At 47.0% G+C, this 14519-nt stretch overlaps 1 protein-coding gene across 1 annotated transcript in view; it reads right to left on the bottom strand.

The window, feature by feature from the left end:
- Positions 1-3911: 3911 nt before the first annotated feature.
- The window catches only part of Alpk2 (alpha kinase 2), a 116150-nt gene continuing 105542 nt past the window's right edge, over positions 3912-14519 (bottom strand). Inside the window, exon 13 of the mRNA XM_076837029.2 lies at positions 3912-4729. Coding sequence (XP_076693144.2) covers positions 4522-4729 — 208 coding nt within the window. The 3' untranslated portion in view covers positions 3912-4521. The remainder of the gene's footprint in view (positions 4730-14519) is intronic.

Here is a 14519-nt window from a genome sequence, read left to right as displayed (position 1 = left end):
CCCTCCAAGGCTGGGAAGCTCAAAAGAGAGCGTGAAGACCAGTGTTGCTGGCGCTGAGCATCAGTGAGATGAGGTGGGAGGTATCTGGGAGATCGTGGAGGGTCCCATTGACCTGTGTGAGGAGCATGGCTTTCGCTCTGAGGGAGACAGAAAGCCACTGGAGGCTCTAAGAACAAAAGCAGCCCCTTATTACTGACACGGAATTGACTGCAAGATCGTGGTACAATTTTATTGTCAGAGAGCTCTTGGGACAGATTTTTCCATGAGACCGTTGAGGTCACTCTGCAGGAGGGCTGGACAGGGAGAAGGCAGCCTGGGTGTTGGCCCAGGCGCTGGCATGTGGGGCAGGTGTGCTACAGCAATGCACAGAGGGGAGAGGTTTCCCTAAAACTCTACAACAGGAACCTCAGGACCATCACGAGGCCAGAAAGAGGGTCAATGAAGGGATTGGCAGACACCATCTCTACTTACTCCCACCCGCACCTGAGCCGGAACAGACTGGCCAGAAGTGCATGTAGAGGTGAAAGATGAGGATTGAATTGCCTCCCCCAGAGTACCTCAGAATACAACATTATTTGAAGAGATGCTCTTTTGCCAAGTTAGGCTGAGGTCATTAAGGTGGACCCTAATCCAATATGGCTGGGGTCCACATAGAATGGGAGATGGGGACAGATGCAGGGAGAATACATGTGAGGACAAGTTAAGCTACCACAGTGGGTCACAAGACTACCAGAGACCAGGAGACAGGCCTAGAGAAGAGCCTCTCACACCTCTATCCAGGACTTCAGCCCCCAGCTGAGACCATAAATTTCAGTTGCTAAGTCTCCTAAGAGTTGTGGCACTTTGTTCCTGCCTGGAAACAGTCCTGGAGATGGCGCACAACAGCAAAACCACAAGCCACTACCTGCCATTCCATGCAGGTATCATCAGAGGGGAGATAATGGGATGGCGGGGGATGGAGGAGGGATCTCCCTAGCAGAGTTGCTTCTGATACTTCTGGGCCATGAAACAGAAAGCCAAAAGACTGCTGGGTGTGGTGGTGCACGCCTGTACTCCCAGTAGCTTGGGAGGCCGAGGCAGGAGTCTGTGAGTTCAAGGTCAGCCTCAGCAACTTAGCAAGGCCTTAAGCAACTCAGCAAGACCCTGACTCTAAATAAAATATAAAAAAGGGCTGGAGATGTGGCTCAGAGTTAAGTGCCCCTAGGTTCAATGCACAGTACCAAAAAAAAAAAAGTTGAAACACTGACTTTTCTTTTTTTAAAATAATTTTTTTTTAGTTGCCAATGAACCTTTATTCATTTATTTACATGTGGTGCTGAGAATTGAACCCAGTGTCTTACACATGCCAGGCAAGCGCTCTACCACTGAGCCACAACCCCAGCCCCAAACACTGGCTTTTCTTGATGTGGAAAAAAAAAGTCTCTGAGATGATTAATCTATCCAAGACTATTTGGGCCTCTCATGAAAAGCAAAATTTAAAAAAAAAAAAAACTTGATCAATTGACATAATTAATTCCTATAAATATTTGCATATCACATCATAAAATTGAAGGCTGGGCCCACACAATCCTATGGATGAAATTGGCTTCTGTCTTGGTTTTCAGCTTTTAAAAATCACCTCAGAACAAGGAGACTCTCAGTGATTTCAGATCTGCCTGTTTTTTGGCAAACAGGTGGAAACTAAATCGTGTACTGGGAGACAGAAAAGGGTTTTATGCCTCTTTAAAAATTTTTTTAAAAAAAACTAGTTAAGCCCAAGTGGCATCTGCAGATCTAAATGGCAGAGAAAGGCTGCTCTGTTCCATTTGGCACACATGGTCCAGCAGAGCAGAACGTACACAGAGAAAACAAGCGGGCACCGGGCTGGTGCAAGCCCCTCCCATCTGCCTCCAGTTGAACACAAGCCCAACACACACAAAGCAGGATGTATATTTAGAAAGGAGAGTGCTTTGTAATTAGAAAATAATGGTTACTTATTTTGGCATTCTTTTTAATACGACTCTGTTGAAACCCTTTGCTTTTATGAGGCTTGTCAGAAGCATGGCTGGGAAGGGCTGGGACAATGAGATACCATGAAATATTAATACAAGCCAGCCCTGCACACCACCAATGCTAGACCTCTCCAGAACACCATGCCTACTGGCAAGAAGTCATCGTGTGCCTGTCATTCTAATTAGTGACAAACCTGCCATTGAAAACACAGGCCCATTTTCATGAATCTTTCATTCGTTTTTGTGATCTGCCCATCACAGAGCTGCATTGTCGACCCCATCAGGAAACTGAGACATGTACATATGTGACCACCCTGCAGGCACCAGAAGGTACAAAATCCCCAGCTGGACCCACTGTGCCTTCCTAGCTCAGGGCTGGGGGCTGAGGATGCATTGTACTTGGAGTCTTTCTAACGCTGCACACTTTTGGAGACCAGTGGGAAAATCCACTGAAACCAGAACTGAACCAAAACCACCACAGTGGGAGATGGACATTTATGAGGCCCTTGAACCCCATCTTTAGTGTAGGAGAGCCCGTTCCATGCTCACCCTGTTCACTGTGTAAGGAAACAGAACTTTGTTTCAGGACATAAGGGCTTGGGTGACAGACAGATGGTCACACAGCTACACAGGACCATCCCCAAGAGCCTTGGCTGGGACGAATCCCACTGCAGAGCCCCTTCTGTCTCTGGGCCTCCAAATGTCTGTAAACAGATGAAATCAGATTATGGTCAACAATACAGGCACTTTTAAAAAAAAATCTATGCATCTGTGAAAGGAGTAGGGACATCCAGATCCAGGAGAAGCACACCGTGCACTGACTGCAAAGGCACAAAATCTGGGAGCAGAAAATCCTTTCCCTCCAACTGTCCTCTCCAAGTCAGGATTCAAAGCCAGCTAGGGGAGGAGGGTGCCAGGGTGACTTTGTTCTTCAATTTATACCTTCCCATACTTTCAAAAGACACTTGTGCTGATTTTTTTTTAAACATAGAACTACAAATTATTACCAAAAACTGTCTGGTCTGTCAAGAAGGCTCTGGTTGTACATATATAGATAGATGATAGGCAGGTGGATAAATGGATGGATGGATGGATAGATAAGAGAACCAAAACGTGCTATTTTTGTTTACTATTAAGGAACTTTCTAGAACTCTACTGTTAAATGCATCCATACGATCTTTATGGGCATAGCAGTCAAAAGGTCACCTCATAGAAAGGCTGGAAATGGGTAAATTTTCTGAAAAATGAACTAGAACTGACAAGTGTTTCTTCTTCCAATTCCTCTTTTTTTTTTTTTTTTTTTTTTTTTTTTACCGGGGATTAAACTCAGGGGCACTCAACCATTGAGCCACATCCCCAGCCCTATTTTATATTTTATTTAGAGATAAGGTCTCACTGAGTTGCTAAGTGCCTCGCTTTTGCTGAGGCTGGCTTTGAACTCATGATCCTCCTGTCTCAGCCTTCCCAGCCACTGGGATTACAAGCATGCACCACTGCACTGGCTCAAATTCCTCTTTAAACAAAAATATCAACTATGCTCTCTTTTTTATCAAAATCCCTAGCTTGGGGAAAGTATTTGAAAGCTAAAGAAGTCAGGAGTCTTCTAGTGAAGGCCAACTGCCCCTGTAAGAGGACTGCACACATGTTCCCCTCCAGTTTTTGCTTTTCCCAGAATGTTATATAGGAATACATAGGGAAGGAGACCGCGTGCAGTCGCGGAGGGCAGGATCCCTGTGAGCTCAGGCCAGCATCAGCACCTGCCTTCCCCTGCAACACGGGTTTAGGGAGACCAGGGTTAAGGAGCGAGTAGAAAGTGACGGAACCTAAATTGCAATTTAAGAACAAGGGAAAACACAGACACGAATATTTTGTGCTCCAGCAAATCTATTAGGAAATGACTAAATGACTAAGTCCTGGGGGAATGTGAAATCCGGCACAAATTCCAAAGAACAAGTGTCTATGATGACATATGCAGCTTACGCTTTTTGTTTAAACATGAATTTGTCAAAACAGAAAATTGTCACTGGCTGTGTGAACAAGGGTGGGAAGTGGCCCTGTGTTCCGGAATCCACCACCCACAGCAGCAGCAGCATCGTGGACACTGGTGCAGCAACTTGACATTCATGATTCTGTTCCCATCACAGCTAGATATGTCTGGAAACCCCGATTAGGGCAGGGACGGGAGGCATTGGGGCTAGGAACGGACCCTGCTCAGCACCAAGTCTTTGACAACAAAACCACGTGCAAATAGACAAAGAGGTACGTGACACCGAGTTGGTGCCAACGCTGTGTGCGCGGAGAGCGGACTGCCTTTGACGCTGACGACTGACGTAGTCTCTCCACGAGTCTGGTCACAAATCTGTCCCTAAATCACTTCAGCAGACGGCAGGTGACTGGTATAGAAGCATCTTGGGGCAGAGTCTGGTGGGAGTAAGGACAGCCACACACTCTGCAAGGAGTCTCCTGTGTGGGTGATTTTCACTCCCAAGCCCTTGTGCTGCTGGCTGGAGGCCCCAGCTCCTGAGGGGTGCTAGGTTTTCTTTTCTGCTGGGGTCCCGGGCTCTGGCTTCTTCACCGCTGTCTGAACTTTGCTTTTCCCGATGCTTGGCCTCTTGGGTTTCTGGGTGTTGTTTTGAAGGGATTTCAGCCCCAGCATTTTACAATACTTGTTACACTGGTGTAGTGCTTTAAACTGATCGATGAAGGTCATGGAACAGTTGCCTTTAAATCCTTTGTACCTGTAAGTTTGCAGGGAAAGGAAATGGATTTTAAAACAGGACACTTCACCAGTTTAGAAAGGAAATTCTGGACAAGTTCCCAGGTCCCCAAGTCTCCCTCTCCACCTGGAGATTCACAAGATCCATCAGGAAAGCTGGTTGAAAGCTTAGACCTCCAGGGCTCTTGACAGAATTTCTAAGGGTAGCAGAGTATCGCTGCTTGTTTTGTAGCTGGAAAGTGACCATGAATGTCTCTCTGCCAGCCACCAGAAAATCCCTGTGTTCCACATGCACTGACTCCAGGAACACTCCCTTAGAGAAGAACATGGCTGAACAGAGTGAATGTGCACACCAGTCATACACTCGCCCAAGACTGGCACCTTCCTGAAATGGTCTTTCCTCTCACCACAGATGAGCGCCCTTGAATGCCAAAGGAAATTGTACTTCAATGTGCATCACCCTTAAATAAACACTTAGAAGAAATCTGTTCATACACCTGCATGGCCCCTCTTGCATTCACTTGGCCCCTGCCCATTGATGCATTCTGCACTCGGCCACCAGAGTGACCTCAACAACACATGAGTCATGCCGTTCCCCTGCTTAAAACTCCACTTCTGTTAAGATGAAGTCAAAGTTCCAACCCTGTCTGCAGTGCCCCTGGCTGGCCACCCCACCCCTGACCTCCTCTCAGTCTTGGAAGTAACCACGCTGGTATCTCCCAAGAGTCTCTGCCCAGACCATTGCCTCTGCAAGGGATGGCCCTGCTCCCTTCTCTTGTCCTTCCCGTCTTCAGTCCTCCACTTATTCTGCTTCCTCTAGCAAGCCTTCCTGACCTCAAAACCAAGTCACATTCCCAGTTGCAGGATCTCCAAAGGGAGCAACCTCCACCTCACAGCACGCTGACATGCACAATCTGACCTTGTCAGAGGAGGAGTTGCTTGATGTCTCTCCCTCCCCACCCTGCAAACCCACGAGGGCAGAACAGAGGCCAGCACCCTCTCCTCCCTGGTATGCCCCCAACACCCAATCCAGGGAAACTCCACACACAGAGGATGGTCTAAAAACAAACTCCGGGGTGGCTGTTCAAAGAGTTTTTTCAATGTTCTCCTGTTGTCATGTGTCTGGGCTATGTCCTTGAAAATGCAGACATATATGAGAAAGGGACAGTTGCTTTCCTCCCCCAGCTTCTATATAGTACCTAGCCAAGCTCTGTGCTAGAGGGGACGTACAACAGAGGACAAGAAAGCTATTGACCCCATGTCACTTGTTGTCTAGGGAAGGAGACAGATGTCACATCATTATGGTGACATGCAATGCAGGTGAAGCACTTATTGCTGGCTTAGTAAGACGTTAAGCCTCTCTGATCTGCTCTTAATTTTATCATCTCTAAAATGGAAAAAAATAGTAACACCTAGCCCATAGGGTTATAGAGGATGAAGTGAGAGAATCCATACAAACCACCCAGCTCAACGACTGCCTCAACAGGACCCCAAAGCTCAGGGAACAACGCCAAGAATGAACATGAAATGGCATCAAATGAAAAGGCTTCTACACAGCAGAGGAAACAATTAAGAATGTGAAGAGGGAGCCTACAGAATGGGAGAAAAATCTTTGCTAGCTACTCTTCTGACAGGTAATTAATATCAAGAATATATAAAGAACTTAACAAAAAAGCAAATAAGCAATTAAATGGGAACTCAACAGGCACTTCTCAAAAGAAGACACCCAAATGGCCAACAGATATATGAAAACATGTTCAACAATTAGGGAAATGAAAGTCAAACCTACACTGAGATTTCATCTCACTCCATTTAGAAGGGCAGCCATCAAGAACACAGACAATAATAAATGCTGGAGAGGATGTAGATAAAAAGGGACACCTTTACACTGTTGGTGGGATTGAAAATTAGTACAACCACTATGGAAATCAACAAAGAGGCTTCTCCAAAGACTAAGAATGGAACCACCATATGACCCATCTACACCACTCCTTGTATTTATCCTGAAGAATTAAAGTCATTAAATTATAGTGGTATATACATACCCGTGTTTCCAGCAGCACAATTCACAGAGCCAAACTATGGAACCAGTCTAGGTGGTGGAACAGATAAAGAAACATGTATACCTATGGAGTTTTATTTAGCCATACAGAAGTCACTTGCAGGAAAATGGATGGAATTTGAGAGTATTATGTTAAGCTAAATAAGCCGAACTCAGAAGTCATGTGTTTTCTCTTCTATGTGGAAACGAGAGAGAAAAAATAATAATTAAAAAAAGGTGGGGGAATCTTATGAGAGGGGGAGGGGGAGGGGGAGGGGGAGGGGGAGGGGAGGGGGAGGGGAGGGGAGGGGAGGGGAGGGGAGGGGGAGGGGGAGGAGGAAGAAGAGGAGGAGGGGGAGGGGGAAGAGGAACAAGAGGAGGAGGAGGAGGAGGGGGAGGGGGAGGAGGAGAAAGAGGGGGAGGAGGAGGAACAACCAAGGGAAGGGGAAAAGGGAGGGTGGGGGAAATACTGAGGAACAATATTGACCCAAATTGTGTTGTTATATTGTGTGCATGTACAAATATATAACCATAAATCCCACTGTTACGTATAATTATAATACACACACAAAAAGAAAAAAAACCCACCTAGCTAAGGACATGACACATAGAGAAGATTCAGTTGCTGTTGACCTTCTTATAATCATCACTATTATAAGCAGTGCAGCTGCTGGGATCTTCCTGTGAAGGGATGTTGAAGTTGAGACTGGAGAATGAGGGATTTTCAGAGGAAAGGAGAGAAACAGTGTGGGCCTGGCCATTGACATAATTTGTACAGGGCCATTGACATAATTTTCAGGACCCAGGGCAAAATGAAAAGATGAATTTCCTGTTCAAAAATTATTAAAAATTCCAGGAGAAAAACAACAGAGCATTAATCCAAATGCAGAACCCTTCTGCATGGGGGGCCTCGTGCTAGCACATAGCTGGCAGAACCATAAGGCTAGCTCTGCTGGGGTGAGAGTTCAGGCCATTTCTAACTACCAGAACCAGACACAAACTGGTAAGAAGAAGTCTGCCACCCTGGCATGATGTAGATGCAATGGCTGTATGAAGAAGTCGGTGTCCGCACAGCTGGAATGAAGGGGGGTGGAACTGGGCTCCTCTCCTACCATCCAAGCTGGGTTTGTGCCCTTTAGGTATGAAAGCTCTTTCCTTTCTGGAGCTACAGCTCCATCCTGACGTGCTACGAATCCTGCCTGCCCTCTCCTCCTCCCTGCTAGGGCGTGCTCTGCCCTGGGGAGTCCACAGTCCATTTCTTTCTGAAAAATGACGTGGCCTCTATAAGTCAAGTTCATTTGTTGGGGGAAAAAAAAGTCAAACAAAGACAGGAGTTGAATCTAGCAGAGTAGGGAAAATTCTCCTGCTAAGCATGTCATTTTTACATCTCTATCTTTCTCTGTAGGAGATCCCAGAAAAGGTCGAAATGCCAGCCCTTCTGCTCTTCCTGAGCACACCCTGGGGACACATGAGGCCAGCTGAGCCTGCTTATCAGACACCATGGTAGCCTCTTCCCTTCTGCAGAGGCCTAATTGCTTCTCACCAATTCCCAAACATCTCAGACAAGCTGGGAATGTTATGGACAGCGACAGCCTCCTGGTTCAAGCACATCAAAAATAAGTCCTGGTCATTCATGTCAGGACTGCTTGGGGCTTTTAAACCTTCAAACATCTCATCTCTGCAAAAAAGCAAAGCAACTACTTTATGCTGTGGCCTCCCAGAAAGGTCACGGCTTCCTCCTTAAGCACTGCCTTGTGACTAGGTGCTAATGCTGGGTAACAAGCGAGCCCTTATCTAATGGTTCCAGCTCTGGAATGGAAAGAGCAGAGTTTGCTCAGAGGAGCATGACTTCTGGGTAGCCCAGAGAAGCACAGATCTCTTCCAGGAATCCAGCTCTTTCCTTTCCCTTTGCTTAACCTTTTACTTTAGATCTTCAGAGAATGCTAATAGCAGACAGCAGAGTCTCAACTCAGGGTTGACTGAGATGACTCTGTATGGGCACAGTAAGGCCCAAGGGCCAAGGCAGCCCTTCCCTCTCCCAGCCTCCAACTCCCTGTGAGTCCCAAATGGTGTATAATCTCTCTGGAGCCCCCTGGGCTCCATGCCACAAGAAGGAATCCCTCCAATCTTGTCCCTGCATCTTCCTAGATTTTCCACGGAATTAGTGGTGCCTCCACCGACCATGACCTTTCCCAGGACATTGTGTTATACGCCCAGGACTCCTGTCCAGGGCAGGCTTTTTCTATTAATATTCAAGACACAAATGAATGGATCCCAGCTTCATTCTCGGATACTTAATCTTGCCCAGGGTGGGTTTTTATATCCATTTCAGTACATTTCTTTCTTTTTCTATATGAGTCTGTTTTCTGTTGATATAACAAAAACCTAAGGCTGGATACTTTATAAAGGAAAGAGATTGATTTGGTTGATGATTCTGGTGGCCAGAGGGTTCATACATGGCATTGGCATTGTGATAAGGATCTCCCGGCTGCATTATATTATAATATAGGGAAGTTGAAGGAGAAATGGTTGAGTTTTGAAGGGGCCAAGTATGTGGGGTGGCCTTCCTATATAACAACCCACTATCATGAGAACTAACTTATTCCATGAGACCAGCATTAATAGGGCCATATGTCCACAACCTAATCACTTTCCCTAGACCCTGTCTCTTAAGGATCCCTCCTTCTCAACACCACCACACTAGAGACCACTTTTTAAAAAGGTGAACTTTGGGGGATACACTCAAACTACATCCAAGTCAGTGTATTCCCCTTGTAATGTTGGACTTTCCATTTGGCCTCTCGGGTAACAGCAAACTTCTGTCTCACAGCTTTTGTGGATTTGTTTGTTTTAGGTTTTGGTTTTTGCTTCCCAGAATCTACAAAATTAAGACTCTTTCTCCTTCACTTCATCTCTGCCTCAGCCAAGAGGTTGGGCCTCTGCTTTGACCTATTGTTCTCTCAAACCAGCAGCCATTACCATGCTTGCCTGGGAGAAAAACAGAGTGAGGTTCTCATGTTTCTAGGCCAGTTAACCCCGGATTTATTCAAAGGACACGAGTTCAAGTTCAGCAAGCTCTCATCTACCCAAGCAATGGGAAACACAGTTCTCCTGCCTGGAGCCCACTTTGCACGCCACACATGCCATCTGCTGCCCTCGGGATTGGAGGTGACCACAAATCTGGACAGTCATGACAGCTCTGTTACATGGCCATCACTGCAGAAATGCACACTGTTTTTCTTGCTGGATAGATGACGGGGTTGAATGGCATCCCCCAAGTCACATACTTTCCAGAAGCTCAGAGTGTGCTCTTACCTAGAAATAATGTTGCAGATATCATTACTTAGAATGAAGTCATCTAAGAATAGGCAGGTCCCTTATTCCGTAAGACTGGCATCTGTACAAGAAAAGCTAGAGGCACATGAGGAGAAGGCCACATGAAGTGTGAGGCAGAGATTGGGGGGATGTGCCTACAAGCCAAGGAACACTGAGGACTGGGCACCCATCAGAGGCTGGGAACAGGAAGGAACAGCTCTTCCTCGGCCCCTCCAGAAGGAACCAGCCCTGACCACTCCAGTCTCCCTGACCACTCCATTAGACTCTACCCTCCAGAACTACAAGACCATAAATTCCTAACAAGTTAAGCCTTTAAATGGTGGTGAATAATTACGGCAACCCTAAGAACCTAATACAATGGATTGAAGAGTGTGGATTTTGAGATTTTTTTTTCCCCATATATTGCCATTTTTAGAAACCTTAGCTCTGCTGAATTGGACTAAGTTTAACTATCTTATTAGCATAATTTTCTAACCCACCTCTATTTGTTTGTTTACCAAGCCATCCTCTCAGAACCCCTGCAGTAGAACAATAAATGTATTCCCAGCTGAGAGTGGTGCCGATTACCCGGAGATCTTGTTAAAATGCTGGTCTGGATCCAGTAGGTCTGGGGTGCGGTTTGAAGTTTTGCATTGCTAACAAGCTCAGAGTGACCCAGGGCCTCACTTTGAGTCACAAGGACAAAAACTACTCAAAGTCTTGAGGGATCTCAAATCATTCCCATTTGACCTTGGAAAGGTCTTTACATTTAAAGCAGGACACAGGCACAACTTGCAGCCGGCATCAGACAACATAATCAAGTCACACTGATGTTCCACTTGAGGAAGAGGTAGGTAGGTGCCTGTTTCCACAGTCCTGTGCTCACTCGACCAAGTGTTGACACTTGCTTTGTGTTAGACGCTGTGTGAGACCATTTCTTGCTGGAAAATGAGTTTTCTCTCTTCTCACCCTGATAAAGGATGGCTCAGACTTGCAAACTCACAAACAGCACCACTGGACAGCAACTGGCTCCCCCCACCCCACCCCCGTTGGTTTGCTCCAGGCTTCCTGGTGCAAGGGATTCCCTTCACACACAGCCAGAGTGGGAGAGGCGAGAGCCGGCTGCAGAGCTGCTCGATTCTGGCCATGATGAAGAAAGCAATGTTCCTGAATGGATTCATAAAGGGCTTACTTTAAGAAAATTAAATAAGGCAAGAAAAATCTATATAGAAGGACCGCCCCCCATAAGTCAATAACCCTTTTAGAAGCAAGCTGGAAAGCTGTTTATAACAGTTTTAGTTCATATCCTTTCTGAAAAAAATTAATATATAGGAAATGGCTACAAGGGCAAGGAATTCCATTTGAGGGAGCAGGTTAGGTAAAACAAAGCCCAACTTTGGGGTGTGTGTGTGTGTGTGTGTGTGTGTGTGTGTGAGTGTGAGTGTGTGTATAACATTGTGTGTATGTGTAGGATAAAGCCAAGGCTGAATTTGTGCATTGTAGGACAGACTGTCACTTATAATGTAAGGAGAAAGATGAGAGAGGTCTCCCACTATGGAAACATCTAGTAATTCCTGAAATTCATCAATACCTTTCATTTCTTCATGTATATTGATTCACTCCTTCATTCAACAGGCACCAACTATATGTCAGACACTATAGGGAAACTAGAGGGGCTCATTGAGCTATGTGGCTCTTTACCAGACACTGCCATCTTGCAAGGCAGACAGACACACCAACTAGTATTGTTAGTATTCTGTGATAAACTGCTGTAGGACCCCAGAAGATACAAGTTTTCACACTTCCGCATGGATTCTGAGAAGGTTTCACAGCAGAACCATGGCTTGGGGCTCATCTGGCTCAGCACCATCAGTTCACAGCATGCCCTCAGCAAGAGCGGCCGTTCTGAGGGGGGCTGAGGTTGGAGGACCCTTGTGAATCAGCCATTTTTTTCCCCCTGTGAATTGGTTCTTCCTAAAAATATATGTTCTAAGAAGCAAGAATCCCACCAGATGCTTTGAAAAAAAATATTCTGTGATGTAAATTCTGTGAGAAATGCATTGTAATGTAACCACATCTGTGTTTTCTAGAGAAGTTGTGTTATAAGAGTCTCTTTGGACGGATGACCTTCAGCAACTAATCTCCACAAACTCCATGGGGACTTTAACAATTTAGATCTGAAGTGTCCCCAAAAGCTCATGTATGAGATAATGCAAGAATTTTTATAGATAAAAGATTCAGTAATAAGTGCCTTGACCTAATTAATGGATTAATCCACTGATGTGGATTAACTGGGTAGTAATGGTAGGCAGGAAATGTCTGGCTGGGGGAAGCAGGTCCATGGGGGTTTGCCTTTTAGGTTGATATTTTGTCCCTGGTGAGCAGAGTTCTTTGCTTCCTGACTGCTGTGTCTTGAGCTGCCTTCCTCCGCCACACCCTTCCACCATGATGTTCTGCCTCACCACCTCCAGCCTAGAGCTGTAGGGTCAGTCGACCGTAGACTGAACTCTTTTTTTTTTTTTGTATCAGTTATTGAACCCAGGGGTACTTAACTACTGAGCCACATTCCCAGCCCTTTTTATTTTTTATTTTGAGACAGGGTCTCACCAAGTTGCTAAGTGGCTGAGGCTGGCTTTGAACTTGTCATCCTCCTCCCTCAGCTTCCTGAGCTTCTGGGTATATAAGGTGTGCACTGCCACACCTGGTTAGACTGAACTTCTGGAACCATGAGCCAAGATAAACTCTGCCTCTTTACGTTGTTCTTGCCAGTGTTTTAATCACAGTGGTGAAAAAAGCTAAGACAGATACCAGTTCTGGCCCCACCATCCCTCCCTGGCCTGTCCAAGCAGCCTCTTAGTGTTTGGCCCTGGCTTCCTGCCTCATCCAGACAGTGGGTTCTCCCATGGTCACCCAGAGTGTGAATCAGATCAAGGTCAAGCAAGTGCTGGAATGTTCCATCTTCCTTAGTACAAAACCTGGGCTCACAGGCTCCCTGTCGCTAGCTCCTGCCCACTCTCTGCCCTCATCATCCAGCCCCATGGCTCCTCCCTTGGCCTCAGTCTAAGCAACAGCCTGGGCTGCCTCCATGGAAACCATCGCTGGTCCTTTCTTCCCTCAGCCACCCAGCTGGAAAAAAAGCAGAACGCTGTGAGTTTCCTCCTTTTGCAGAAACATGAGAGAAAGGAGGAAAGGGCACCCTGCCCGCTGGCGAGAACATCCTAGAATATCCTAGCACACCGCAGGCTCCTGTTCTTGTTGCTGCGGAAGCACCCCCAACCCGAGGGGAGCTCTATGATGGGAGCCCTGAGGAAGAAGAGCAGAGAGGGCCCCAAGGAGGGGAAAGGCAGTCATCCGCCCATTCCTGAGGTGGCACGTGTTCTGTCCCTGTGAATATGCAAGAAGCATAGAGTCCACTCCTTGTCTGAAGCTGAACCTGGAACTGAGGGCAAAGAGCCAAGGAAGGGACAATGGAGGGAAGACAACCCTCAAATAAGCAGTCTGAGGGTCATCCATTGTTCCAAGCCCAGGGTGCTGGTTCCCAAGGCCACCCTCCTTCCACCAGCAGCAGGGAGCCTCTAGGGCCACAGGCAGCGAGGGCCAGGGAGGGCCAGGGAGGAGGGTGCTGGAGTCCCTCAGGCACAGACTGCTGGAGATGGCACCCCTCAGGAGAGCACCTGGCTGATGCCTGCACAGGGTAAGGGTGGGGGACAAGGCCACATTTCCAGAGTGTGGCTGGCTGGACAGCGCTGATGCCCAGCCTTCCTTACCGACAAGATCCAAAGTCCTCAGTGAGACTGACCACTCCAGTCTCCCTGACCACTCCATTTGTCCCCTTCTTTCCTCCATAGCTCCTCCCTTTTGCTTCCAGCAAGTGTCTGACTCCCTTACACACACACACACACACACACACACACACACACACCACCTCCTTTTCCAGCCCTTTCCTCTAGTGACAGATCTATTGAGTCCACCCCTCCTAGAAGCAACTTCCTCTTTGATCCCTGTCACCTGGCTTGGCTCCCTGCCCCTGCCCCATTGCACTTGGCTTTGACTGTTCCAAAGGCACTCTAATGTTTTGTTTTGTTTTTTAACATCTCTGGTCTTTACCCAGTCCTACCTGCTCAGCCGCCCCTGTGCCCTCCTCTCAGTTCCCTCCTACTGTCACCCAGCCTGTTTGCAAGGGGCAAACTCGACCTCATCTTCCCTCTAGATGTTCTTTCTGTTCAGCTTTGTCTCTGAAACCATATGTCAAATGACAAGAAGCCATCTGTGAGTCTCTTGCAACCTCAACTGGCACCTTCATGTAGTGCTTTCACTAGTCTGCCCAGCACCACCCCCCTCTCACCAGAGACTTGGTAAGGGTGTGACCTTGAAAATGACACTCCTTGTCTTCCCCTCTCCAAGTCAGTGTAGGCCCTTCCTCTCACCCTTCCTCTCCGGTGACTTGGACTGGGTG

Source organism: Callospermophilus lateralis, chromosome 17 (assembly GCF_048772815.1).
Source record: "Callospermophilus lateralis isolate mCalLat2 chromosome 17, mCalLat2.hap1, whole genome shotgun sequence".
NCBI classification, from domain to species: domain Eukaryota; kingdom Metazoa; phylum Chordata; class Mammalia; order Rodentia; family Sciuridae; genus Callospermophilus; species Callospermophilus lateralis.
Note: the sequence above shows the minus strand (reverse complement) of the source record. Positions and strands in the feature narration are given on the sequence as shown.